The sequence below is a fragment of the Lepidochelys kempii genome, chromosome 23 (assembly GCF_965140265.1).
Source record: "Lepidochelys kempii isolate rLepKem1 chromosome 23, rLepKem1.hap2, whole genome shotgun sequence".
NCBI lineage: Eukaryota > Metazoa > Chordata > Testudines > Cheloniidae > Lepidochelys > Lepidochelys kempii.
The window spans coordinates 2,551,212-2,577,513 of record NC_133278.1 but is presented as its reverse complement, the minus strand read 5'-3'; the positions used below and the strand labels follow the sequence as shown (position 1 = coordinate 2,577,513).

At 57.0% G+C, this 26,302-nt stretch overlaps 2 protein-coding genes and 1 long non-coding RNA gene across 9 annotated transcripts in view; all 3 read right to left on the bottom strand.

Annotated features, from left to right (window-relative positions):
* The window catches only part of ACTN4 (actinin alpha 4), an 80,463-nt gene extending 72,557 nt beyond the window's left edge, over positions 1-7,906 (bottom strand). For 3 of the 6 annotated variants that reach the window (XM_073321882.1, XM_073321878.1, XM_073321880.1), the window contains exon 1: positions 7,662-7,905. In XM_073321882.1, coding sequence (XP_073177983.1) covers positions 7,662-7,811 — 150 coding nt within the window. In that variant the 5' untranslated portion in view covers positions 7,812-7,905. Of the gene's footprint in view, positions 1-7,661 lie in introns of all 6 variants that reach the window. The other 3 variants (XM_073321879.1, XM_073321877.1, XM_073321876.1) reach the window with 3 other exon arrangements.
* Positions 7,907-15,072: 7,166 nt separating this feature from the next.
* Positions 15,073-17,426, bottom strand: LOC140902142 (uncharacterized). The gene is made up of 4 exons (XR_012156017.1): positions 17,326-17,426; positions 16,190-16,571; positions 15,420-15,611; positions 15,073-15,290 (listed from the first exon to the last, which is right to left on the bottom strand). It is a non-coding gene; the product is annotated as an uncharacterized lncRNA (long non-coding RNA).
* A 1,196-nt stretch (positions 17,427-18,622) lies between these two features.
* On the bottom strand, positions 18,623-26,008 carry EIF3K (eukaryotic translation initiation factor 3 subunit K). 2 transcript variants are annotated; one of them, XM_073321730.1, is made up of 8 exons: positions 25,902-26,007; positions 22,462-22,560; positions 21,693-21,813; positions 20,922-20,996; positions 20,290-20,356; positions 19,840-19,917; positions 18,972-19,097; positions 18,623-18,771 (listed from the first exon to the last, which is right to left on the bottom strand). In XM_073321730.1, exons 1-8 carry the CDS (start codon positions 25,958-25,960, stop codon positions 18,740-18,742), a joined length of 657 nt encoding a protein of 218 aa, XP_073177831.1. In that variant the 5' UTR covers positions 25,961-26,007; the 3' UTR covers positions 18,623-18,739. The 2 variants fall into 2 exon arrangements, with proteins under 2 accessions (XP_073177831.1, XP_073177832.1); XM_073321731.1 differs by lacking the exon at positions 18,623-18,771 and having other exon boundaries at positions 19,053-19,232; positions 25,902-26,008.
* Between the last annotated feature and the right edge of the window lie 294 nt (positions 26,009-26,302).

Genomic DNA, 26,302 nt, shown 5'->3' with positions numbered 1-26,302 from the left:
ACTGTCCATGCAGCACAGAATGAGCAATTTAAAGAAATGATTGAAGCACCTCACACTGATACTACTCCAGACAAATTTGAACTCTTGGGCCCACTAACAACAGGTGTAGAAATGGCACGAAGTAAACTAACTAAAAGTATAAGGATTGACATTAATGCAAGATGGTTGAACGAACATGACCAACGAACCAATAATGGCTGAAAGCATCCTATAGAGGAAAGCGTGTTTCTGCTTCATGCTATTTATTCTGTGGCCCTCTTCAAATAAATGTGACCAAGTTGCTAAGGGGACTATCCAAGAATACAGAGAAGCATATGCCAAAGTGGTCTTTGCCTTTTGCTCAGACACCAATAAAATGAAAGTGAGTTTCTGATGTGTGGGTGTTCCGGCATGCTATTGAAGCCTCACTGAGAAGTTAAAACACCTAACAGTTCTAATGCACATTGTGCAGGTGCTCTGTAAGCATTAGTCCTCACCCCACACAAGGAAGTTCGGTATTATTGCCTTTTTAAGGACAGGTAATCTGAGGCAAAGGTTTAGTGTTACTCAAGGCCACACGGTAAGCCAGTGGCAGAATCCATTCTTGGCTCCTAGTCCTGAGCTCAATCCACTAGAGCAAACTGCCTCTAATTTCTGTACAGCACTTTGAAGTAAACTGCTATACAAGTGCTAAGCATTAACATTCAGCAGAGCTAATTTCTCTGCTTCTCTGTACAGTCAGTTGTTCCAAGCATTGTGCTGCAAGAAAAAAACCTAAAAGGACACACAGCTAAAGTATTTCAATAAGTTAGATGCTGAGTTCTCTGTTTTATAGTCTTGATGAAACCACTGGTTAAGAGACTTATTCTGTACTGATGCAGTTAAATACAGCAAAGATTTCTTTGAGAAAGAAGCAGGAATTATTTTGGGGAGGGTGAAGGGATTTTTTTTTTTTTTAAACTAGATTAGCCTTTGAGCAGACTGGAATTTGAAACTGCTGCTTCTGCTCTGAAATCAGTGAACCTTGTACTTCCACTAGCATGCCAATTTAAACAACCTGCAAGAACATTCAGCATTTCTTTACTGAGCAAACCTGGCCACCTCAAGTGAAGATCAGACAAACAGTTTTTCTTCGTGCATCTTGGTAAGTTACATTTTGGTCCTGACACAATCCCTTAATTTCTTCCAATTCACCTCATCCTTGATTTTCAGTGCTCTCGATTATTCTTATAATGCACCCAATCCCCACAAATCCATGCACACACACTTTATTCCTAACCTGCTATTTCATCTCAACCTTCCTAATATTCCGGTCCCGTCCCTACCCCAAACAGCTCCACTGCACCTGTGTGATAGTGGACAAGTATCCACCAAAATTAGGCTACAACACTTGTTCCACCTCCTTTTAATCAAAGGTGGCACCAGATCTCCAAGCACAAGCTCAAAGCAAAAGTAAATGTCGTTTTTCTCCAGGATTCCCTGTCCTTCCACAGCTGCCAGAAAGCTCAGCTCTCAAACACTAGCTTAACACTTGTTTGTGATTTTCCAAGCACAAACATTCCAGCTATTTTAGAAGTGCCAACTGTTTTTGTAAAAGGAAGTATTAACTACATTTTATCATCTCCTCAAAGTTTGAGTGAAGCTTGCAGCAACTCACATTGAAATCTGGCAAAATGAGATGAGATATAGCTAAAGGGAGAAGGATTAGATACCTTTAGGCAATGCACTAAACTTTCAGAAATCAGTACAACAGCCAAAATAGCATGCAATGGCATGTATACATCAGCTGCTATGTATACATCGGCATTTTCATTCACTATAAGGTGTGAAAATGAAACAAACTGAACTGTTCAAATATCAAGATCACAGTGACCACTAAACTATGAAGTGTCACCTCCCCTCCCCATTTATTGGGCTTGTATCAGTCTAGATAGTTGGTTCTTGACCGTGGGTACACAAAGGTCTTCCAGAGGGTACACATCAACTCGTCTAGATACTTGGCTACTTTTACAACAGGCTACATAAAAAGCACTAGTGAAGTCAGTACACACTAAAATTTCAGACAATGACTTGTTTATACTGCTCTATACAAGGAAACGTAAGTACAATATTTATATTCCAATTGATTTTATAATTAAAAAATAATGAGAAAGTAAGCAATTTTTCTGTAAGAGTGTGCTGAGACACTTTTGTATTTTTATGTCTGATTTTGTAAGCAAGTAGTTTTTAAGTTAGGTGAAACATGGGTGTACACAAGACAAACCAGTCTCCTGAAAGGGGTACAGTAGTCTGGAAAGGTTGAGAGGCACTGGTCTAGACTGTGCTTTGACATTCCCCATCCATCACCATTGTTCTCTTAGAACATTCTCTTAACTTGGTCCTAATTGAATTAAGCATCTAATATATATTATATACAGCCAAAATGACTTTTAAAAAAAAAACAACAGCCACATTTAAGGCCAAGTCAGTCAGTTCTACGACTTCTCATCTTTTACTACATAAAACAAGCTACCGGTGCCCTGATATTGCCTATATGAACAGGGCCAAATCGCATGATCAGGGGGCTCTGTCATGTTATAACAATCATCCTGCTTGGTCAAGTCTCACTCTGGTTTCCCCACACCAAGAGCCTTGTCTACACTGGGCTTTTAACCACATTTGAAAACAAAGCCTGGATCTGGTTTAAACACAGTTCCAAACATGATCTGAGCTGCATAGATGGAGCCACAGTGCCTAAGGCCTGATGTCCAGTAAAGTTTTACTTACATGCCCTACTAAACACAGTGTTATACAGGTGTAAGATTGCTTACAATAGTATGGCTTATATTGGTTCCCTGAGCTGTGAATTTCATACCTATATAAACTACATCTACAATAGGAAGATTTTGTCAGCTTAACTATGCCAGCATTATTAAAATCAACAATTCTTTCTAGTGTAGATCTGCTCTAAGATAGCTTTCAAAAAAAAGTTTGACTGGAAAACCAACTTTTGGAGAACTGATTTGAGAGTCTGGTCCTATCCACATCAGTCAATCCACATTTGAAGCCAGTTTAGCTGGAATGGTGGTTCAAAGCCCAGTATCAACAAGGCCTTGAACGATCAATTTTTCTTATCACACAATTCTTAGAGGAATTTAGATGTATTTAAAACAATTTCCAGTTGACTGCAGAGCTGTAGCCCAATTTCGAAAAGGTGTCTCCGCTTGTTTCATATCATAGTAAAATAGTTTCAGTGAAGTGCGAAGGACAAATGGATGCAGGGGGAGAGAATATGGGACGGGCTTCATGCAGCTCTACATCATGGAAATCACACACCCTGAAACAATGAGCATTAATAGCGTTCTCCCACAAGAAGAGCAGCTAAGGTGCCACGTCACAGTGACAAAACCTTTAGCCAGGTGATCTAAGTGGAACTAAGCTATTGTTCAATACTTGAGAGAGGGCAGAACCTTTTCTTAATAGTAATGCATCAGCATGATTTAAAAGTGAGCCATTTTCACTATCCCTCAAAATATGGAAAAATCATTAGCAATGTGAGTTGGCTTTTACACACTGTTGAAACAGTCTACTGGCTATTTTTAAAATATCTTCGGTCTGATTTCAGCCTAAACTCACAAAGCTTGACAGCACAGACTTGTTACATAGTTTTAACAAACACATACTTGTTACATTTAGAATAAAATACTCCCTTTGAAAGTTTCTTCTCTTGCCAGCATGGAGTCTAAAAATTCCTCCACCTCCTTGAATTTTGTTCTGATATTCTTAGCTGTGTCTTAAATAGCATGCAATTAAGATAATTAAACAAAATAGCAGATGGCCACCTTGAATTCTCCACTGCCTGCCTAAAGAAAAATCTGAAACACAAATAATCTTCAAATTATTAACCAACATGAATGCAAAATCAGCTATAGGTCCGAATGCTCAATGTATTGCTACATTTCCAGGGTTCTGGAAAAACTGGCAGAGAAAATGGCACATATTCTTCACAATCGAGTCTTACAAGCAAGGTGTTGCCCTGTTGTGATGATAGGATTTTTTAATTACCAGAGTCACCTATGACTTGAAGGGAGAGAGGAAAAAAGATGTGCCCTACCCAGCTTTGTGACACTCCCAATATAAAATCGGATGAGGTTGGGGGAGGGACATCAGATTTATATAAGAACGCAAGTGTTAATACTGCTGCAGTCCTAATAGTTCCCGGCTTCAGTTGACTGAATTCACAGCTGCAGTCATTGCAAGACAGGACCTGCTAAATTTAAGGGTGTAGTTTTGTAAAATGAGTTCTCATTCAAATATATCCTCTCATCCTGAGGAACGCAAAAGCTATATGAATTGCAAGTGTCACACACATTAAAATGTGCGCATGGTTTTAGATGCATCGGGCACAAAAAGGTGCCCGAAGCACAGAGCTCAGCCATGAGTGAATTGACGACAACTACTCCAATATACCTTGAACACTGAACAAACCAGAGAGGATTCTGATGCCATCACAGCAAGTTTAGTCCACCCAAGCAAATATTTCCAAATCACAGGCCACAGAAATGGAAGGAAGGATTCCTGCAACCCAGCAGGATTCACAGAACCACATCAGTTATTGCTAGCAGACATACAGCTGCCCTCAGGAGTGATTATAAGAGGCAGGGTAACACCCTCGGCATTTTTAAGGCTGTCCATGGTTGACCATGTGCCTATTAATGAATGTCTGTGCATTGTAGCGTTTTTGTACATGCAGCTAGAGATCACAATAGGTGCATTTTTATATATTAATATAGATAGCTGGTGCAGCAGGGGCCAGTCAATTTTTACACAAAACTATTTAGACATACAAGGAAAGCATATAGATTGGAATCTTCACCTCCATGGTCACTCCATATCTGGCTCTCTCAGCTGACCAGACAAGAGCAAGGAATGAAACTCAGCCAGTGGAGAAGATTGCTTCAAAGGGGCAGGGATGCAGTAGGGATCTATTACAGAAGCCACTAACTCCATAGGTCAACAGCTCCCAGTGGTGCTGTAGAGAGATCTCAAGGAGATTCCAGGGAAGGGGTTTGGGAAACAGGCACCTCCCTTCCAGGGGCTCTCAGCATTCCCCACCCATGGTAGATTACTCAAAGGGGAGCACCTCAAAGCAGTGACTAGGAATTTGTTCTCCACCCAACATCACATACATTTCAACCTGCCCCACCCAACCCCCATGACTCTTGCTTCCTCCTGCAACCAACACCTACTGACACCCAGGCTCACCCCACCCCCTTCCATTCTTTCCCACACACGTTAGTCTATAAGGTCTACAGGACTCTTTGCCATTCTTTCCCACAAGCACCCAGGCTTTCCATTATATTCTGCCCGACCACCCAGGACCAAAGCCCATTTCCCCTTTATACCTCTCTAACCCCTGTCACCCTGAGCTGATGTTTCTCCAGACTAGGTTCAACAGCAGGTCCTCATCCCCTGCAGAGACCCCTTTCCTACCCCTGCCCTTCCTGAATCTCCCTCTTACTCAACACTGTTGCTTCTCCCAGGTCACAGCCCCGCAAAGTCAGCAACAAGCACCCTCCCCGCAAGACCAAGCTCTCTCTTCACCTGCCTGATGCCTCCCCAGGCAGGGTCCAGTAGCAGGTCCCTAACCCCGCCCCCCCCCCCCCCGCACACACACACCCTCAATCCCCTCCTAGAGACTCCCCAGTCAGGACCCACAACCCAAACTATTAAGTGCCCACTTCATGGAGCGCCCACCCCTCCCCTTGCGCTGAGGCATCTCCCAGCCTGAGTCCCAGACTCACCCCCACAGAAACCCCCATTCCCCACCCAAACCTGTCACTCACCACTCCCCCTTTGCCCCTAAGGCCGAGAGCCACTCCCTCCCCACCCTTCCGGGCACCCTTTCACACACTTCTTCGCTCAGACCCACAGACCCCTCCCTGTCTCCTCACCCCAGACACCCTCCCCTCGCCTTGCACCTCTGCTTAGCCCAGGTCTCCCTCCCCCCAGCCCCCCTCTCCCCCGAGTCACCTCAGCCCACGCCTCCCCCTTCAGCCCCCCAGCCCCGCTTTTCCCCTCAGCCCCCTCCCTTCAGCCACAGAGCCCCCGCAACCCAGGCCACCCCCCCAGAGCAAGTCCCCCCTCACACCCAGAGGCCCCTTCAGCCCCCAGTCTGAATCCTGCCTTCCCAGGCCTCCTCCTTTAGCCTCCCCAGAGCCCCTCACCTCAGACTCCAAACCCCGTCCCCCCTCTCCTAGCCTCCCCTCCTCGGCCCCCCCAGCCCCTCTAACGCCCCTAATCCCATTCCCCCAACCCCCCTCTCCTGCTAGCCCCCCCGCCCCTCACCTCCGACCCGGTCCCCCCAGTCCCTCCGACCCCCCTCTCCCCTAGCCCCACCTCCTCAGCCCCTCCCGACCCCAGTCCCCCCCTCCTCGGCCCCCCCAGCCCCTCCGACTCCCACCTCCAGACCCCATTCCCCCAACCCCCCTCTCTCCCTAGCCCCCCCGCCCCCCACTCCCGACGCGCTCCCCCCAGTCCCTCCGACCCCCCTCTCTCCCCTCCTCAGCCCCTCCCGACCCCAGTCCCCCCCCAGCCCCTCACCCCCGACCCGGTCCCCCCAGTCCCTCCGACCCCCCTCTCCCCTAGCCCCACCTCCTCAGCCCCTCCCGACCCCAGTCCCCCCCTCCTCGGCCCCCCCAGCCCCTCCGACTCCCACCTCCAGACCCCATTCCCCCAACCCCCCTCTCTCCCTAGCCCCCCCGCCCCCCACTCCCGACGCGCTCCCCCCAGTCCCTCCGACCCCCCTCTCTCCCCTCCTCAGCCCCTCCCGACCCCAGTCCCCCCCCAGCCCCTCACCCCCGACCCGGTCCCCACAGTCCCTCCGACCCCCCTCTCCCCTAGCCCCGCCTCCTCAGCCCCTCCCGACCCCAGTCCCCCCCTCCTCGGCCCCCCCAGCCCCTCCGACTCCCACCTCCAGACCCCATTCCCCCAACCCCCCTCTCTCCCTAGCCCCCCCCAGCCCCCTCAGCCCCTCACCCCTGACCCGGTCCCCCCAGTCCCTCCGACCCCCCTCTCTCCCCTCCTCAGCCCCTCCCGACCCCAGTCCCCCCCCAGCCCCTCACCCCCGACTCCAGACCCCCTGACCCCGTCCCCCCAACCTCCCTCTCCCGCTAGCCCCGCCCCGGCCCCCCCCGGCCCCTCACCCCCGACTCCAGACCCCCTGACCCCGTCCCTCCGACCCCCCCAGCCCCTCACCCCCGACCCGGTCCCCCCAGTCCCTCCGACCCCCCTCTCCCCTAGCCCCGCCTCCTCAGCCCCTCCCGACCCCAGTCCCCCCCTCCTCGGCCCCCCCAGCCCCTCCGACTCCCACCTCCAGACCCCATTCCCCCAACCCCCCTCTCTCCCTAGCCCCCCCGCCCCCCACCCCCGACGCGGTCCCCCCAGTCCCTCCGACCCCCCTCTCTCCCCTCCTCAGCCCCTCCCGACCCCAGTCCCCCCCCAGCCCCTCGCCCCCGACTCCAGACCCCCTGACCCCGTCCCCCCAACCTCCCTCTCCCGCTAGCCCCGCCCCGGCCCCCCCCGGCCCCTCACCCCCGACTCCAGACCCCCTGACCCCGTCCCTCCGACCCCCCCAGCCCCTCACCCCTGACCCGGTCCCCCCCGTCCCCCCCCAGCTCCCCCGACCCCCGGCCCCGCCTCACCTTGCGCTGCTGCTTCTCCCAGGCGGGGTCGAGCAGCAGGTCCCGGTCCCAGTCGTCCTCCTGCGCCATGTAGTCGTTGAGGCCGCCGCCCGAGCTGGGCCCGTTGCCGCCGTACTGACAGGGCTGCCCCGCTGCGTGGTAATCCACCATGGTCCGCGCGGCTCCCGGCCCAGCGCCCCGACCCGCCGCTCCGCCTGAGGGGAGGAGCCGCGCCGCGGGGCCGCCCCGCCCCGCGGGGAGGGGCCGGCGCGCGCGGCGCCTGCGCGGGGCGCGGCTGGCCGGAAGCGAGCCCCGCCCCCTGCGCCCGAGACGGGGAGGTTCAGGGCGCCTGCGTCGTACGCCCGGCCGGCGCGAAGGGTGGCCTCACCCACTCCGCCAGGCTCAAACTCTCAGGGCGCAGGCGCTGAAAACGCCTTGTTTCCCCCCCCGCGCGAGACGTCACTACCTGCCCCGTCCACGTCCTCGGGCCCCCCCTGCGCCTGCGCTCTCCCTTGGCCTCCCTTTTCCTCTCCCGCCCTCTCGGGGGTCTGACAAGTGCGCCTGCGTCCATCTTTCCCGCTGCCCCCCAGCACCATAGCATTGCGCCTGCGCATGTCCCCACAACGGCTTCTTGAGAGCCACACGCCTGTTTCTCCCCTCATGAATATTCAGTGTGTGTGTGTGTGGCCAATGACAATCAATGCCCTCTGTATGTGTGGCGTGGGATGGCACCTCCCTCTCATGAATATTCATATTGTTCATGGAGCCCGCCCTCCTTCATGAATATTCATATAAGAGGTGGGATTGTTGTGATATCTCATGACTATTCATATTGTGGGTGTGACAACGTCGCTGCTTCATGAATATTCATATCCTGAGTGGAGGTTGCACGTGACATTGTCTTCCCTCATGAATATTCATATTGTGGTTAGCCCCTCCTCCCCTTCCCTCATGAATATTTATATTGTATGTGCGGTGTAACCCCTTGTTAATATTCATAAGGGGAGGGCAGTGTCCTCTGATTAATATTCATATTGTGGGTGGAGTTTAAACCTTCCTCATGAATATTCAGAATAGTATTTCCACCCCTTCGTGGCATATGAGGACGGTTGAGATGAAAGAGCAGGTAAGGAATAAGGTGTGTGTGCATATGGGGGGGTGGTGATGTTGCATTATGCATATTCATGATGGCAGGGTGTCTACTTTCTCATCCTCATGAATATTCATAGTATGGGTGGAGTTTGTGCCCCTCCACCCCTTGGCGTGTGTGGGGGCAGGAGACAGCCATTGCCCCATGTGCGGGCCCCAGAGTGGTGAGCGCCCCTCGGACAGTGCCGGCCTCCTGCCCCGCAGGGGACGGGGGGGTTGTCACGGCTCCAGCATCCGGCCCGACAAAGCCACCCTCACCCCGCCTGGCCTCTGGCTTCACCTGGGGGTGCCCCTGCCCCGGCCTCGCTCAGCCCGGGCATGGCAGCCAGCCCTTTGGAAAGGGGGCCCTGCCGGGTCGGCGAGCCTGCGTGAGGAGCCTCTGTCTGCAGGTGGGCCCGACGCCCACGCTCCTGTCGGCGGAATGGCCGCTACCTCAAGGCCCCTTCCGAGCCGTTTCTGGGCAGGGGTCAGCAGGCTCCGTAATAACCGTGAGCTTTCAAGCTCCAAGCACTTGGCGAAGGAAGCCAAGTACCATGAACCCCATTGGACAGATGGGGAAACCGAGGCAAGTGCCTTACACAAGGCGACGTAGCACTGGCAGAGGTTGGAATAGCGAGCCCTGGCTCCCAGCTTAGCATCCGATCCACTGCAGCTGCAGAAAGTCCCACCAGAATACGTGCGAGAAGAGACTGGCGGCAAGAGTGAGCACAAATGGAACAGCTCATCCCCGAGTTGGCATGGCTGAGCTCATGCCGCAGCACGAAAGCAGAGAAGTATTTGGACCAGAGAAAAGTGGATCCTGGTCGCAGGATGGACAAAGCCCAGCTGTGCTCTTGGCTCCCTGTTCAGTTCATTAATCTAGATTGTCTCAAGCCAGAGCTAAAGGCAAGAACAGAACTCTGAAACTTGTGCTCTGAAAGCCCAGTGCCCAGCCTTTCGTGCAGAAGGGGAATCTCCATTAGCAATTGTCAGTATAGGCCCTATGATGCACAGCTGGACAGTTTTGATTCCATTCAGCAAGGTCAATGGTGAGTACATGCAGTTTGTGGTATTTACTATTAATTCTCACCATGTCATTCTTGTGTATAGGTCTCCCATCGAGAGCAAAGAAAAAATGACTGGAATGGAAAATTGTCATTAAAATTCCACTTGCCGTTTTGACGGATTCCTGCCCTCCAGCCCCAGCATGAATCCTGGGAGCTGCCTTCTTCTGGAACAATGGGCGGAAGCAGCCATCAGCCTTATAAATAGAAATAGCCCTGCCCCCGAGTAGCCTACCCAATCTCACGCCTGGCTCCAAGCCATGATGAGAAGGGAACTGCCTTAATATAAAAAACCTTGGTCTGCCCACAGGTTCCCTAATTGTAACCGCAGTTTGCACTCAGAAAGGAAGCAGTTTTCCCATGATCAGGCTCTGTGACTGAGCAGTCATCTTTGCCCTCTATCACAGCAATTACCCTGAGGCTGCGGGCCCAGGAATGAAGCTCTGACCAATCCCTTGGGGTTCACAGCAAACTCTGTACGGCTGCATTCTGGACCCATGTGGGCTTCGAGTGGGCAAATTTGTGGCATGACAATAAGCTGAGGCGTGGCGGTAGCCCTGAGTGGCTGGGAGGGGAGGTGGGTTTTACTCTGAAGTCACCCCTTGGAATAGGTTTATACCGTGATGTGTATGTCATAAGCATTAACAAGGCGCATGCAAATCTTTATCCAAAGCCCCATATTGTCACCCACACGTATTCATAAATACATTGTTGTGTCTCTGACATAGTCATGGCCCTTTGCATGCACACACATCTGTGCACCCTGCACACACACACACACACAGATTCACAAACTGAGTCTGTTTCTCAGGTGTGCACACACACATTCACAGACACATGCTCAGAGGAAGGACTGCCTAGTGGTTAGAGCATTGGCTTGGCACTGGGGAAACCCTCATTCAATTCCCTGCTCAGCCACCGATGGAGAAACGGAGGCACCATGTGACCTCGGTAAGTCACTTAGCCTCTCTGTGCCTCAGTTGCCCATTGTATAATGGCGGTAGGAGCCTTGCCCTACCTCATAGGGGGTTTGTGAAGATGATTGTGATACTGCGGTAACAGGGTTCGTATGAGGCCCATAGGTAGATTCATAAATACAGTCATGTTTCTCATACACCCTTCTGTCTCTCACAAGCATTCAAAAATAGAGTCCCATCACACGCACAGTCACACTTCACGCGTGTGGGCATACAGCCATTCACAAGCATATACTCACTTCACTGACACATGCTCACGTGCTTTGGGAAGCATGAGGCATTCAGCCCATACTTCTGCTTTACGGCCAACGGCTTGCAAGGGCCATATCGAGCATCAGCTACAGAAATGCTCCTCCCCTAGATTATGCTGCGTTAATGTCCCTGCTTTCAGGACATAAAAATGAGGCAGAGCTTCCTCTGTTGCCTCCCAGCTGGGATGGCGCAGCAGTGCCAGTAAGACATTTTTGCCAGGTGTATAATACCTGAAGGCTTCATGATGCATTAGCTGGGTGGGACACAGAGGCCCATCAGTGGTTGACTTCTTCCAATAAAAGAAATTACCTCACCCAACTTGGTCATTCCTAAAATGTGTTTGGCAAGCAATGCATCAACCCACTCTCCCCTAGACAAAGGAGTGTATATTTGTGTATCCGACCAGCTGGTCAACAGGCAGAGACAGGCTCTGTTTATGTACGAATCAGTAGGGGGATGGGAAGAACGGCATGAGGTCATCCTGAGTCTGGGGACAAAACTGAGTTTGGGAAGAGATAAGGAGAGAGGAGAAGCCATCATGGCAAGCAGAGAAAGATGGATCCTTCACCCAAGGGGGTTGAAGTCTCTGGGAACTGAATGTAGGTGAGAAATCTGCTTAGGCAAAGATCTTTCACCTAGGAATACGCGGGAAATCAGCACCTTGTAATTCTATGGAAGGCCCTGACTGATTGAAAGGAAGTCAGCCATGGATGAGGAAAAGAAAAATTGGGAAGAAATCTACCTTGAACCACGACTGTGTCTTGCTGGGTTAAGTTTCAGTCTTTTAGCTGTGAGTTTTCCCTTTATTTGGTTGTAACCATCTCTACCTTTATCCCTTCTACTTGGCACCACTTAATCCCAGTTCTTCTGTTAATTAACGTATTTTACTTCTAATCGAAACCAACCCAGTGCTGCGTTTGAATTGACGCAATTGTTAATTCCAGTTAAGGCAACCAGCCGCTGTGGTTTTGTCTCTTTAAAGGTGCAATGGACCTGAATGCATTGAGGAAAGGGCTGGACATGGCAGGACAGATGGTGTTGGGGAAATTTGGGACTGGGGGTGGGTTGCGGTCACTTGGCCAGTAGCCACCAAGGCCGGTGGAGTTCAGAGCATGGCAGGGGGGGTAACAAGCAGACACACAGACCCTGAGTGCATGCTGGCTAGGACCACCCAGACAAGGAGCTAGGACAGCAGAGCATTTTAAGGCACTCAGGGTTACAGGACAAGTGGTGACTAGTCTTTCACTAGTCTGGATTGCACCCCAGATTGTGACACTGGGTCCCCTTGTAGCAACGACTGGTGAGAGGTGCTCGCTGGATAGCCCTGGGGACTGGATCTGACGGCAGGGCAAAGACCAGTGATCCTCTCTGCCTTGGAGGGACCCCGTTTAATCTCCATGGCTGGTCAACAAAGGGGGCTAGTTGTGCTACTGAATTTTTATGCCACAACAACCTCTATTCTCTCAGGGTGCAGAGAAGATCACTGCTCGATTCAACCCAGGGAGCGCCTCCATAGGCCCCTGAGCGTTCCCGTCTTGGACCCACAGCCTGTTTTGCAGGGCTGGCTTGCCACAGAGTCCCCCCCTTCTCCTGCTCTAAAGACCGTGCAGTGGGGCAGGGGAGGCTCTTTGACTCATCCTCCGTCGTGAGAGGATCCTTGATGTCCAGCACAGGCACAGATGTCACTTCGAGAACCCTCCTTGTTTCTCAGCCGCAGCCCTGCTGGAGGCAGCTGCGATTCAAGCAGGCAGCCCAGTGAGCTGGATGGCAGAGCCAGGGGCACAAGGGGGAGTCCGGGCTCCCAGGAGAGCGATTCTCTGCCAATCGGTATGGAAAAGCCATGGCTGGAAATGATTGGAGGGGATGAAACCAGCACCTTCCTGTTGCAAGGTGTGAAGTGAGGGACCTGCCTCCACCCCAGGGGCCAGTCCTGGGTTGACTACACAACAAAGAGGGACCCATTGCTGGTTCCAACTGGGATGTGGCTGGTGCCCTGGAGGAACAACAAATGACGGGACATTTCTGCCTCGTGGGGTTGGTATCTCAGAAAACAAATCAAATACGGCCTAGACTCAGATCTGAGCCCCAATTCAGGTCTGAAACCAAACCCAGAGCTCCAGCCTACTCTGGAGGAGGAGATCTGTACACTGGGCTAGGAAGGACAGGGAGCCAGGGCTAGACATAATGAAAAACAGATCGTCAGGAATGGAAAAAACATTTACAGCCTTTCTTTCTTTCCATCTGGAAAGCTGACAGAGTAAGCCTCTTTGGCTGCTCCCACTTCTATTACAGCACCCACGGAACTTGGGCCAAAGCTTCAGGAAGGCCTCTGGGATCGGGAACAAAGTCAACACTGTTCCTTGTGAGCCGGAGCTACCTGGGCAGACGTGAGGAACACGCAAGGACCAAGCGGAGCCTCAGGGCCTCCCCTATGCCGTGCAGTTAGCCTCTGCCACACATGAAGCAGCTGACAGGGGAGCTCACATCTCATGCTTCCTGCTCCAACGGAATTGTATTTGTAACGTTTCATTTCATTTGTCACTTTCGATAGCTCAGCGCTGGGCTTCGCATTTCTTTGACCCCATTCACAGCCCGTCTCGGAGGCTGAACTGGGCCGAAAACCGACTCTAAGGAGATTTATTTTCATTCACTCCTGAGAGAAGGGCACCAGAGCCATCACAGCGAGTGGCCCTCAAGGGCCAAAGGTGATGGCACGTTCACAGTGAAGCAGGAGGAAAATAGACCACTCAGAGCCAACTGCATTCAGGTTTAAGGGAAACATCCCAGGAGGTGGCAATGGATTCTTACATTGGTGTGAGAGGTAGGATCTGTCCTCTTGGGGGTCCCAGATTGCTTACACTGAAGTCAAGAGTGTGTCAGGTCTCCTGGGGATCCCCCTACTCAAGAATCAGATCTATCCTTATCTTTGCGAGCGCTGGCTAGAGGGGAGTATGTCATAAACCAGCTGGCGAGAGTGTGTCTGTGTCTACTTATACACACCCTTGCCTTCTCGTGGATGGAATCCAAACAACGTGTCATAAGCTCTATACTGCTAACCCCTAGGTGAGATTCTCCTTCAATTCAAGGCTTAGGCTTTTGGAGCAGGCAGATCTGAGTTCTAGTACTGCCCTCACCTTGATGTCCAGAGCAACTTCAACGTGCAGCAGCCCTTCTGTCCTAGCTACCCAAAGAGCGGCTGCAATCATTTTCCCACTGAATATTTAACCTCATGCAAGGGGTTAGCCTCTAAACATAGGTGCTATCCGGTGAGATCATAGCTGACAAGGAGAGAAGGGGAATGTATTCCAGAAAGCTGCCATATAAAGCTCTTTTTGGACGCAAAGTCCCCCAATATAGCCGGGAATTGGCCACGAACCAGACCCACAGATTTAGCTGCTTCCCCCCCCCGCCAATTTTGAAATTCTATCAATTCCCCCCCCCACACACTTTTGTTTTATTTCTTAGCTCCGCAAATATGAAGCAAGGGTTATGCCCTCCCATTTCCTGCGTGGCGAGATGCTGAACATTCCTGCGACATATATATTTAGACGCTGGCTCGGAATCCTCTATTTATCATAAGAAGGAGCTTGCTCTCAGTGGGGGGAGAAAGAGGGGGGGGGTGCGTGACTCACCAGCATGCAACAATCATCTTAACTTCCCTGCCACCCCAGCCCACGCTGTTAACAGGGGCGGGCCGGATGTTCGGCACTAAATGCTAGTCCAGAGGTTCTCAAACTTTTTTTGCTGGGACCCTCTTTGAAAACATTTGGGCTGTGACATCCCCCTCTCTCTCCCCCCCATATCACACCCTCCTTACTTCTGCCCTGCTGCTGGTGGCAGTTCTGCCTTCAGAGCTGGGCACCCAGCCAGCAGCTGCTGCTACTCTCACGCCCCCTCTCCCATAGTCTTGCAACCCCCTTTTGGGTGGGGACCCCCAGTTTGAGAAACACTCTGCTAAATGAAAAGGGGGACTTGGGGCACCTTAGAGACAAACCCATTTACTTGAGCATAAGCTTTCGTGAGCTACAGCTCACTTCATCGGATGCATTCAGTGGAAAATACAGTGGGGAGATTTATATACATAGAGAACATGAAACAATGGGTGTTACCGTACACACTGTAAGGAGAGTGATCACTTAAGGTGAGCTTTTACCAGCAGGAGAGCGGGGGGTGGGGACCTTTTGTAGTGATAATCCAGGTGGGCCATTTCCAGCAGTTGACAAGAACATCTGAGGAACAGTGGGGGGGGAGAGGGAGGGAATAAACATGGGGAAATAGTTTTACTTTGTGTAATGACCCATCCACTCCCAGAGTAATAAGGCTGCTACTCTGAAACTCTGCTAAATGGCATCACTCACGTGGGGAGGAACAATTGGCCGGCTGAGACGCATGCAGGGCTGGGCCAGATCGTGTCTCCCCGCTGCCTTCAGCTCCCACCTGGGTTCACCGACTGCGTGGTCTCAGAGCTTGCGCCCCCGTTCGCAAACAAGGACGGCAGCATCTTGTGGTCCAGTGAGAGGGAGTGAATGGGACAGAGCCGGTGACAGGAGCTGGGAGGACAGGGAAAGGGAGAGAAACGGGCCTGGTAAAGGAAGCTACATACACAGCTCACATCCAGACGCACACACTCCCGTTCCCAGCCCCGGCGTGGCCCCTGCTAACACACCCTACCTCGGTGTGGCTACAGCACATAGAGAGGCTTGAGTCAGCTACTGCCTTCCAGAAAACAGGGCTGTCATTTTAGCTCAGACAACAGACCCACAGGTCCTAACGTCCACTGCCCACAGACAGCCCAAGCAGGGGCAGGCATCATTACGCAGCCCAGGCCAGGGACAGCCCTGCAATAGAAGGACTGGAATCACTGGAGGTCCTGGCCTCTCCCGGTCATTGAAGATCCCGTGGGCCCCTGTATCAGCACAGCCCCCGAGACACCCTACTAAGCACCAGGAGACAGCAGCACAGTATCCGGGGACAAGGTGTCTGTCCGTCCAAGCCTAGGCCCGATCCTGCTGTCGTCCGCACACGCCACGCCCACAGGGTGTAGACGGGATGGGATCAAGCCCTCAGTTTCATGCTGTAAGCGTGAAGGATCCTTGTCCCGTCCCCCCATGGCTCCCCCTCAACACACCTTCACTCTCCCAGTCCACGTGCCATTTGCCAACATCTCTCCAGCCTCAGGAAGACAAATCCCCGCAGCTTGTTCCCATTACACCGCCGGAGTGCTCCACATTCTTGCTAGAGGAATGCTCTCGCCAGCTGATCGCAGAGGCAGGACCCTGCAGGCTGAGCCAGCCCATCACCCCCAGAAGCCCACGTGCTCTGAGCCAGCAGCACTCCACCCCCATAACCAACACCTCCTGGTGCCCTCACCTTGCAGAATCAAGCTGCGTACTTTCCCATTTCAACCCGTAGCGGAGGAGGCGGGGACAGGGCTCTGTGGGGAATGAACACAAGGGGGTAAGCCCTGGACCAGAGTCAGTCAGCAGTCCTGGATCCCAGACAGCTTCACCCTAGCATGGGGGGAGGAAGAGGGAAACAACAGGAGGAAGATTCGACATTGCAGCAGGACACGGATGTTCCGGCAAAGCCGGACAGTGCCAGCTATAAAAAGCAGCAGACAAAAGGCCTTTGTGCCGCAGAGCTGGATAAAGGGCCTTGGCAGAACAAAGCTTGTGTGTCAGTCCAGCATGTCTGCAGCAAAACCAGGGCCGATCCAGCCTGGGGATGGGCTCAACCTTGTAAGCATCTCCCTCACACACTCCAACCTTGCCCAGGTGGGTCTCTCAGCTCCACTCGCTAGATCCAGGCCGGAACTAGGGCCACTGACTGGGCTGGAGTCAGAGAACAGCCCTTAACAGCCCCTTGCTGCATGGCTGGAGTCCCCCTTCCCTCTGAGGTCCGGGGTTCTGCCACAGTGCAGGCTGGCAGCCTCATCCCCTGCAGCACGGGGGGTCGCTGGGGGATGTCTAGCCCCTGCTAGCTACGCGCCCGGCCGAGGCAGGGGTTTGCTGGCAGCGACCCAGCAGCCTGGGGCAGAGACGCCCCCACCTTGCCGTGATGCAGTGAACAATTCTCATTCGCGTGGGTCTGAGAGGAGACACCTCACTGCGACCGGAGCAGGGGGAGACCAGCTACCCCCCGACTTCCAGCCCCAACCCAGAAACCAGCCTCCAGCCCAAGGCCCAGTATGAGGCCATGGGCAGGGCGAGAGTGAACAAGCCGCACGGCTCCCTCCCATGCTTCCTGCACCAGCCAGATGCTCACCCGAGCCTGACGTGGAGCGCTGCTGCCCCCCTCTGGATTGCACTGGGCACAGCAGGCAGGGAGCCTCAGGGCCTGAAGGACCAGCGTTGTGCCCAGAACCAGCTTCACTAAGAGAAGGCAAAAGTGTCTCAGAGGGGCAAACTGCTCCTAGCCCTGGGAACAGAGCACGGAGGGCCTGACTCCCATGAGCCGTGCTCCAGCCCTCAGGCCACATGCCCCGCCCAAGCCAAGAACAGAACCCAGGAGTCCTGCTGTTTAAACAGGAGCCTCAAAGCAGCTCCTGCCTACTCCAGGCTGGCTGCAGCACTGCTCCAGCTCCCCAAGGAGACAGCCAGCTCCCTGGCCAGCTTGTCCTGTATTGACTGGGTGTTTGGTCAGGAGACCAGCGCAGCAGGACAAGGCTCTGTGCAATCGAGCCAGCGTGAACTGGAAGGCAGAACCCCACTGGGGCCCAGCCCAGCAGGCAGGGGGGAGCAGCACCAGACCCTTCCTCCACTTTACCCCTCACTGGAAATGGCTCCTGCTGGTTCTTGCCACAGGCTGTCCAGCCCCAGGCTCCCCTTGCTGGAGAATGGGAGCAGGCCTGCGGGGTTCTCTTCCCAGCTGCACCGCCTTTGGTAAGTCCCTTGGCCATCCCTCACTCTCGTTTGCAGCGTAGGGCTTCCCCTCAGAGAGCTGGAGGTAACGAGCATTGATATCAGGTGCGTCACACAGAGCACCTCGCGCCCCAGGGCTACCACACAATGCAGAACAGTCAGTCCCTGCCTGAAGGCACAGACAGCGGGCACCCCGTCACCCAGTGCTGGCTGTAGGAAGCTGCCAGCCTTCGTTTCCCACCCCCACGTTCAGTTCTCCCCTCCTGAGTGCCACTGGGCACTGATAGGCAGCTGCTGTGTCCTCCTTGGCTCGCACAGGGGCAAAGGCCCAAACGGGCCTCAGACGGAGCTCTGCTCTCAGTGGGGTCCCTCGAGGCAGACACAGGACGAGGCAAGGGTGGGGCAGAGACAAGAGCTGGGCAGAGCTCTTTGCTCAGCCCCAAAGCAGCCTCCCTTGCTCCCTGCCCTCCTACCCCGTTGCTTAGAGCCACCTGGCTGACAATCCCCCCTGGTGTTGGAACCAACCGCCTCTCGGGCGCAGTCGATTGCAACTAGCAGCTTCTCAGGGATCTTGTGCTGGCTGGGGCCCCACTTACACCCCTGGGGTTCTGCCTGCTGCCCCCACCACCCCCCCAAGCGCCAATCAGCTCCAGGTTCCCACGTTCAAGGCTGCACGGAGAAGAAAGGAGACAGGCTCGAGGCAGAATCAACGACGTTTTTTTATTGGCCGAGGTTGGACTGGTGTTAAAAAGGGAACCGAACAGAGCCCCTGAGCGAATTCTCGTGGAGCAGTGAGGAGGGTGGTGACGGAGGGCCCATCACTGGGAGGAAGCCATGATGCTGGAGACACCTGCGAACAGAGGAAGGGTGGAAATAAACCCCCGCTCAATGGATCCATTCCCACCCCCCACAGATTAACAGCCTGTAACAGCCACTGCTGGATCCCAAATGCAGGCCTTACTCCAGCAAGGCCCCCACTGGGGCCTTTGAGAGCTGGGTGATCCCAGCGAGGGGCCTGACACAGAGCCGAGGCGAGCACTCAGCACTTACTGTCAAAGTCGATCTTCTCCACTATATTCTTGGGTTTGATGCTCTCCTCCTGGTTACAGATGAAGATCTTGCCCGACTCTGTTTCTGTCCAACCGTATTTGCTCATCCAGACCTTCAGCTGGTTGTCTGCAGACAGAGGGGCCGGAAGGCTGAGCAGGTGGGCTCTCAGCTTTGTTCAGCTGAGCCTTTGCCACTCCCATTAGTGCCGGATGGGATCGCCTCTAAGGACGGACCATCGTGGGAAGCGGTGGATGCGAGAGCCTGCAGGCCAAGCCAGTCTCAGCCAGGGCAGCTCTGCTCGGGTGACACAGGAACCCAGCCCCAGGCGGGCTAGGGCGCTGCTCCAACTCTGATCCTCTAGCCCCACAAGTCTGCAGCAGGGCTGCCTGCTACCTTGGCTGTTCCCCTTTTAACCTGCCAGCTGAGATCACAGAGCTGGCTGGCAGGAGCCCCCGGCTCCTATCCAAGCCCAGTCAGGCACCCTGCCCCATGCATGATACGAGGGCAGAGATCCCCAGCCAAGGGAACACAGGAAGGGATTCTGTTCTTTGCTACAGCACAGCCGAGCTCAGTCCCGAGTTTAACTGCGCTGAGCCCACTCATCAGTCCCACAGCATCTCCTCAACACATGAGCCTCCAGGTCAGCCAATGCCCCCCACCCCCCGTAGGGACTGTCTGCTCCCAGCCTGCAGAGGCACAGCCCTGATCTGTCTGTGGGGTAATACCATGGGGCAGGAGGAGCCCTGTGAGAGATGCTTGTCATTGCTGAGCTAGTTCAGAGCAGGGATGGGAGACCTGCCAAGGAAACAATGAGTGCGGGTGGCACCCATGAGCCCATGGCAGGCGCTGGAGGACTGAAGGGCCTTACCTGAGAGGTCACCCAGCACCTCAGCCAGCAGCCACCGGTCGATGTGCTGGTACGTGATCCCCACCACGTGGCAGATGACTACGTGAGGACACAGAAGAGACAGAGGTTGCTATTTCCACATGAGCTGACCTCCCCCTCCCCACCCAGCATGGCTGGGGCTGAACCTGACCCACCTGCTGGAAAGAGTGAGGTGTTAGCCCCAGGTGGATCAAGCCCCATTAGACGGCAATGAGACACAGTGAGTGAACAAGCCCTGGTTCAGCACCCAGCTCCCAGAGGGACAATGCAGGAACCTCCAGCCCAAAACTCCAGGGCCCTGGCTTACCAGCTGACGTGCCGGCCACCAGAAGGGATTCGGTGACTGGTCCCTGATCCCCACCAGGAAGAGGACACTGCAATCAGGGAACGGGGCGCACCGGGGCAGAGTGTGACATTATTAGCCAGACTTACACTTCCTAACTGAGTCTTCAAACCCTGTGATCCCATCCAGAAGCTCCATATTCTCATCCAGGGCTTGCTGCAGAGGAAGGACTCTGCGTTAGCACAGGATAGTCACCAACCAGGGAGCTGCAGGAACTACAGGGCGCAGCAAGGGCCATGGGGCACAAGGCAACAGGCCAACTATTTCAGTGGCCAGTGACGAATGCTGCAGAGAAAGGAGTCTGCCTCCCTTTCTATTTTGGGTTCTTCTAAAGGGGACCAGTGGACATCCAGGTGGTTAATTTCCTCCTGAGCCCATCCAGCCACCAGTCTACGCTGTGATGTAGAAGCCCTTGGGTTTGTGTCCTAGGGAGCCCAACTGCAAACCTCTGCTTCATGAAAGGTGTGTGTACTAATGGTTAGAGCAGCGACAGGCACCAGGACTCCTGGTTCTAGTCCCAGCTCTGGGAGGGATGTTGCCAAGGGGTTAGAGCAGGGGCCAGGAGCCAGGACTCCTGGGTTCGATTCCCAGCACTGCACAGACTCGCTGAGCTGATGTCACTTGCTGGGCCGGTTTCCCCCTCAGAGAGTAGGTGGGCTAAGAGGCGCAAGTCATTCAGGCTGGTAAAGCCCAATAAGATCTTGGGGGAGGGGACACTCACCCAGAAGGCCTGGAAGTGGCAGGTCTCCAGTAGCTCCCCCAGGTAGAGGATCTGCCTGATCGGCCTCTCTTCTTGCTGAGGTGCAGGGGTCAAGGGAAACATGCATGGGAGAGGGGAAGGAAGCTGAGCTAGCAGGGCTGGAGCACAAGAGCAAGTCACCCTGTCCCCGACACTCGTTGCTCAAGGCCAGGGGGTTGGAGAGCGGCATTCCAGTGCCTCCATGAAGAGCAGATATTTCCCTCTTCAAGCCCTGCTGTCCAGAAGAAACTTCCAAGCTCCCCGTGGTTGGGCTCAGCTGGGAGGGAAGGAAGGAGGAGAGCAAGTGGTAACCTGTTCCTTGGCACAAGAAAGCCAAGCACCCGCCAGGGGAACTGAAACAGACGCAACAGAACGATGTACAGGTGGAGTGACCGGCTCAGGGGAATGGGAGACAAGGCTCCTCCCCCTCTAGGGCGCTGGTTCTGATCTAAGTCAGTACTGAGCATCCTCACCAGCCGACCACCGTTCACTGGCTCGTCTTGAAGGAGCTCCCTGTTCACATCACCTAAAGCCAACACCATTCGCTCCTTGTCACGCTCAGAAGCCAAGGGACAGTGGCTCATGAATTTATTTCCCACTGCTGGGGGCATCTCCCCCAGGCCAGAGCGAGGGTGTACACCCATCATTGCCTATGCCACCCCAATCTGTGGGGAGAGCCCTTCAGAGACCAGAGCAGTTGGACAGGCCGCTGGGAGCAAGAGAGGCATGCCAGGAAGAGCCTGGGAAGGATACATGAGCCTGGTCGATCATACACTTGCAGAGGGTGAAGTCTGTGTGCGGCAGGTTGGTCAGGGCTTTGAGCAGGATCTGAGTCGTGACGGTGGTTTGGAAGAAAGCAGGATTGAACTGGTACCTGAGGACAGAGAGAGAAGAGGTCAGCAGCCCTGGGGCACCCATCAAACCCAGGTTTATCACCACGCAGACATCAGGAGAAGCTGTGCACCATTCATAGAGCCTAAGGCTAGAAGGGACCGCTGTGATCATCTGCCCCCCCCCGTATAGCCCAGGACTGCCTTAACTCAACTCCTCCCTGACCTACAGAATCTTTCACAAAAACAGCCAGTCCCAATTTCAAAATTGCCAGCTATGGAAAGTCCGCGATGGCTCCCGGTAAGCTGTTCCAATTGCTAATTACCCTCCCTGTTAAGTGTCCATTTCCAGTCTGGTGACCTTCAACTCCCAGCCCTTGGTGGTGGTTAGTCAACTGCCCAGCTCTGAATAACTACTCTGAGCTCTAACCACGGCTCTGACCGTGATGGGCCTGGCTCCACGGGATTCGAAGCCACATAAGGACTAGGTTAGCGATCGCAGCCACTCTGTGCCGCCCCCGAGACAGGCATTTGCACCAGGGAGTCTCCCTGTAACTGGTGGGGCCCAGCATTAGCCAGGAACCCTCAAACGTGCCCATGCCCCCAGCCCTGCTCTGCATGATCGTGCACGGGTCTTGCTCCCTGGCACGATGCAGGGGTGATGGGTGCCCCCTCCATCCCCCGCCACTCACAGCTTGAGCACGGCCAGGTTGGCCTCCAGGTCGTAAGCATTCTCCTTGGCCTGCGTCTCCACATAGCGCTCCAGTGTGGCCAGGTTCTCGGGGTTGTACCTGACATGCAGAGGGGTCGGTGAGACACTCAACAAAGTCCCCGGAGGGAAGGGGGGTCCAGTGTTCGACAGGTCCCCTGCCACCCCCAGCTCGCAGGAGATCCTTTCCCCCACACCACACCCCTGCCTCCAGCCGTTTCCTTCAGCCGCTTCCACGCCCACCAAGCCCTGCTCCCCCTCCACTCCCATAAGGCCCCCTGCTCCTGCCCACCCAGTCATTGGCCCCCAGGCCTTTCCTCTACTCATACTAGACACCCCCTCCAGACAATGCCATCCAGACACCACAGCCCCCCCACCTCAAAATCCAGGCCCAGCTACAGTCATCCCCAGCCCTTTTCTCTGCCCCCCCATCCTAGGCACCTGTCCCGAGAGCACCCAACCTGTATCAGGCACCACCCCACCAGCCAGCCCGCCCCCACGCTGCCCCCATCCCCCCACACCAGCAGCCAGCCCCCATGCTATCCCCATCCTCCTACTACCCATCCCCCCACCAGCCAGCACCCACGCTGCCCCATCCCCCCCACCAGCCAGCCCCCACGCTATCCCCCCCACTGCCCCATCCCCCCACTATCCATCCCCCTCAGCCAGCCCCATGCCCCCCTGCAACCCATCCCCCCTCACCGCCAGCCCGCCCCCATGCTGCCCCATCCCCCCCACTACCCAGCCCCCATGCTATCCCCCCCACTGCCCCCTCCCCCATCCCCCCACTACCCAGCCCCACCGCCAGCCCGCCCCCACGCTATCCCCCTCCCCGCCAGCCTGCCCCCACGCTATCCCCCCTCCCCGCCAGCCCGCCCCCACGCTGCCCCCATCCCCCCTCACCGCCAGCCAGCCCCCATGCTGCCCCATCCCCCCCACTACCCAGCCCCACCGCCAGCCCACCCCCACGCAGCCCCCCTCCCCGCCAGCCTGCCCCCACGCTATCCCCATCTCCCCCCACCCCCATCCCCCTCACCACCAGCCAGCCCCCATGCTATCCCCGTCTCCCCCCACTACCCAGCCCCACCGCCAGCCCGCCCCCCCGCGCGGCCCCATCCCCCCCCACCGCCAGCCCGCCCCCCCGCTATCCCCATCGCCCCCACCAGCCAGCCCCATCCCCCCTCACCAGCAGCCAGCCCCCATGCTATCCCCATCCTCCTACTACCCATCCCCCCACCAGCCAGCCCCCACGCTGCCCCATCCCCCCCCACCAGCCAGCCCCCACGCTATCCCCCCCACTGCCCCATCCCCCCACTATCCATCCCCCTCAGCCAGCCCCATGCCCCCCTGCAACCCATCCCCCCTCACCGCCAGCCCGCCCCCATGCTGCCCCATCCCCCCCACTACCCAGCCCCCATGCTATCCCCCCCACTGCCCCCTCCCCCATCCCCCCACTACCCAGCCCCACCGCCAGCCCGCCCCCACGCTATCCCCCTCCCCGCCAGCCTGCCCCCACGCTATCCCCCCTCCCCGCCAGCCCGCCCCCACGCTGCCCCCATCCCCCCTCACCGCCAGCCAGCCCCCATGCTGCCCCATCCCCCCCACTACCCAGCCCCACCGCCAGCCCACCCCCACGCAGCCCCCCTCCCCGCCAGCCTGCCCCCACGCTATCCCCATCTCCCCCCACCCCCATCCCCCTCACCACCAGCCAGCCCCCATGCTATCCCCGTCTCCCCCCACTACCCAGCCCCACCGCCAGCCCGCCCCCCCCGCGCGGCCCCATCCCCCCCCACCGCCAGCCCGCCCCCCCCGCTATCCCCATCGCCCCCACCAGCCAGCCCCATCCCCCCTCACCAGCAGCCAGCCCCCATGCTATCCCCATCCTCCTACTACCCATCCCCCCACCAGCCAGCCCCCACGCTGCCCCATCCCCCCCACCAGCCACCCCCACGCTATCCCCCCCACTGCCCCATCCCCCCACTATCCATCCCCCTCAGCCAGCCCCATGCCCCCCTGCAACCCATCCCCCCTCACCGCCAGCCCGCCCCCATGCTGCCCCATCCCCCCCACTACCCAGCCCCCATGCTATCCCCCCCACTGCCCCCTCCCCCATCCCCCCACTACCCAGCCCCACCGCCAGCCCGCCCCCACGCTATCCCCCTCCCCGCCAGCCTGCCCCCACGCTATCCCCCCTCCCCGCCAGCCCGCCCCCACGCTGCCCCATCCCCCCTCACCGCCAGCCAGCCCCCATGCTGCCCCATCCCCCCCACTACCCAGCCCCACCGCCAGCCCACCCCCACGCAGCCCCCCTCCCCGCCAGCCTGCCCCCACGCTATCCCCATCTCCCCCCACCCCCATCCCCCTCACCACCAGCCAGCCCCCATGCTATCCCCGTCTCCCCCCACTACCCAGCCCCACCGCCAGCCCGCCCCCCCGCGCGGCCCCATCCCCCCCCACCGCCAGCCCGCCCCCCCGCTATCCCATCGCCCCCACCAGCCAGCCCCATCCCCCCTCACCAGCAGCCAGCCCCCATGCTATCCCCATCCTCCTACTACCCATCCCCCCACCAGCCAGCCCCCACGCTGCCCCATCCCCCCCCACCAGCCAGCCCCCACGCTATCCCCCCCCACTGCCCCATCCCCCCACCTATCCATCCCCCTCAGCCAGCCCCATGCCCCCTGCAACCCATCCCCCCTCACCGCCAGCCAGCCCCCACGCTGCCCCATCCCCCCCCACCAGCCAGCCCCCACGCTATCCCCCCCACTGCCCCATCCCCCCACTATCCATCCCCCCTCAGCCAGCCCCTATGCCCCCCTGCAACCCCCTCCCCCCCTCACCGCCAGCCAGCCCCCACGCTGCCCCCATCCCCCCCCACCAGCCAGCCCCACGCTATCCCCCCCACTGCCCCATCCCCCCACTATCCATCCCCCTCAGCCAGCCCCATGCCCCCCTGCAACCCATCCCCCCTCACCGCCAGCCAGCCCCCACGCTGCCCCATCCCCCCCCACCAGCCAGCCCCCACGCTATTCCCCCCACTGCCCCATCCCCGCACTATCCATCCCCACCGGCAGCCAGCCCCCACGCGGCCCCCCCTCCCCGCCAGCCCATCCCCCCCGCTACCCCCATCCCCCCCCCACCCCCCCTCCCCGCCAGGCCCCCATCCCCCCCGCTACCCATCCCCCCCTCACCACCAGCCAGCCCCCCATGCTATCCCCGTCTCCCCCCACTACCCAGCCCCACCGCCAGCCAGCCCGCCCCCGCGCGGCCCCCGCCGCCAGCCAGCCCCCCCGCCGCGGCCCCGGCCCCCCCCCGCTATCCCCATCGCCCCTCCCCGCCTGCCCGCCCCCGCTAGCCCGCCCCCCCGCGGCCCCCCGCCAGCCCGCCCCCCCGCGGCCCCCCGCTATCCCCATCGCCCCCCGGTACCGGTCGATGCCCTTGAGCAGTTTGCCCACGTTGGCCCGCATCTGCTCGAACAGCGCCATGCTGCGGGGGGGCGGGGGCGGAGGGGGGGGCGGGGGCCGCGGGCACGGGCGGCCGGGACGCCGTCGACTTCCGCTTCCGCCGGCCGCCCTCGCGAGGCATGATGGGAAGGGGGCACGCGCCGAGGAGCGAGAGCAGCAGCGGCGCCCCCCCCCCCCGCCCCATATCCGCCCTCGGGCCCCGCCCCCAGCCGGGAGCCCCGCCCCCCCCCCAGCGGCCCCCGCCCTGCGGCCACGCCCCCACATCCACCCCCACCCTGTGACCCGCCCCATCCTGAAGCCACGCCCTCCCGCTGAGGCCCCGCCCCCCACGACGCGCCCCGCCCCCACCCTGAGGCCCACGCC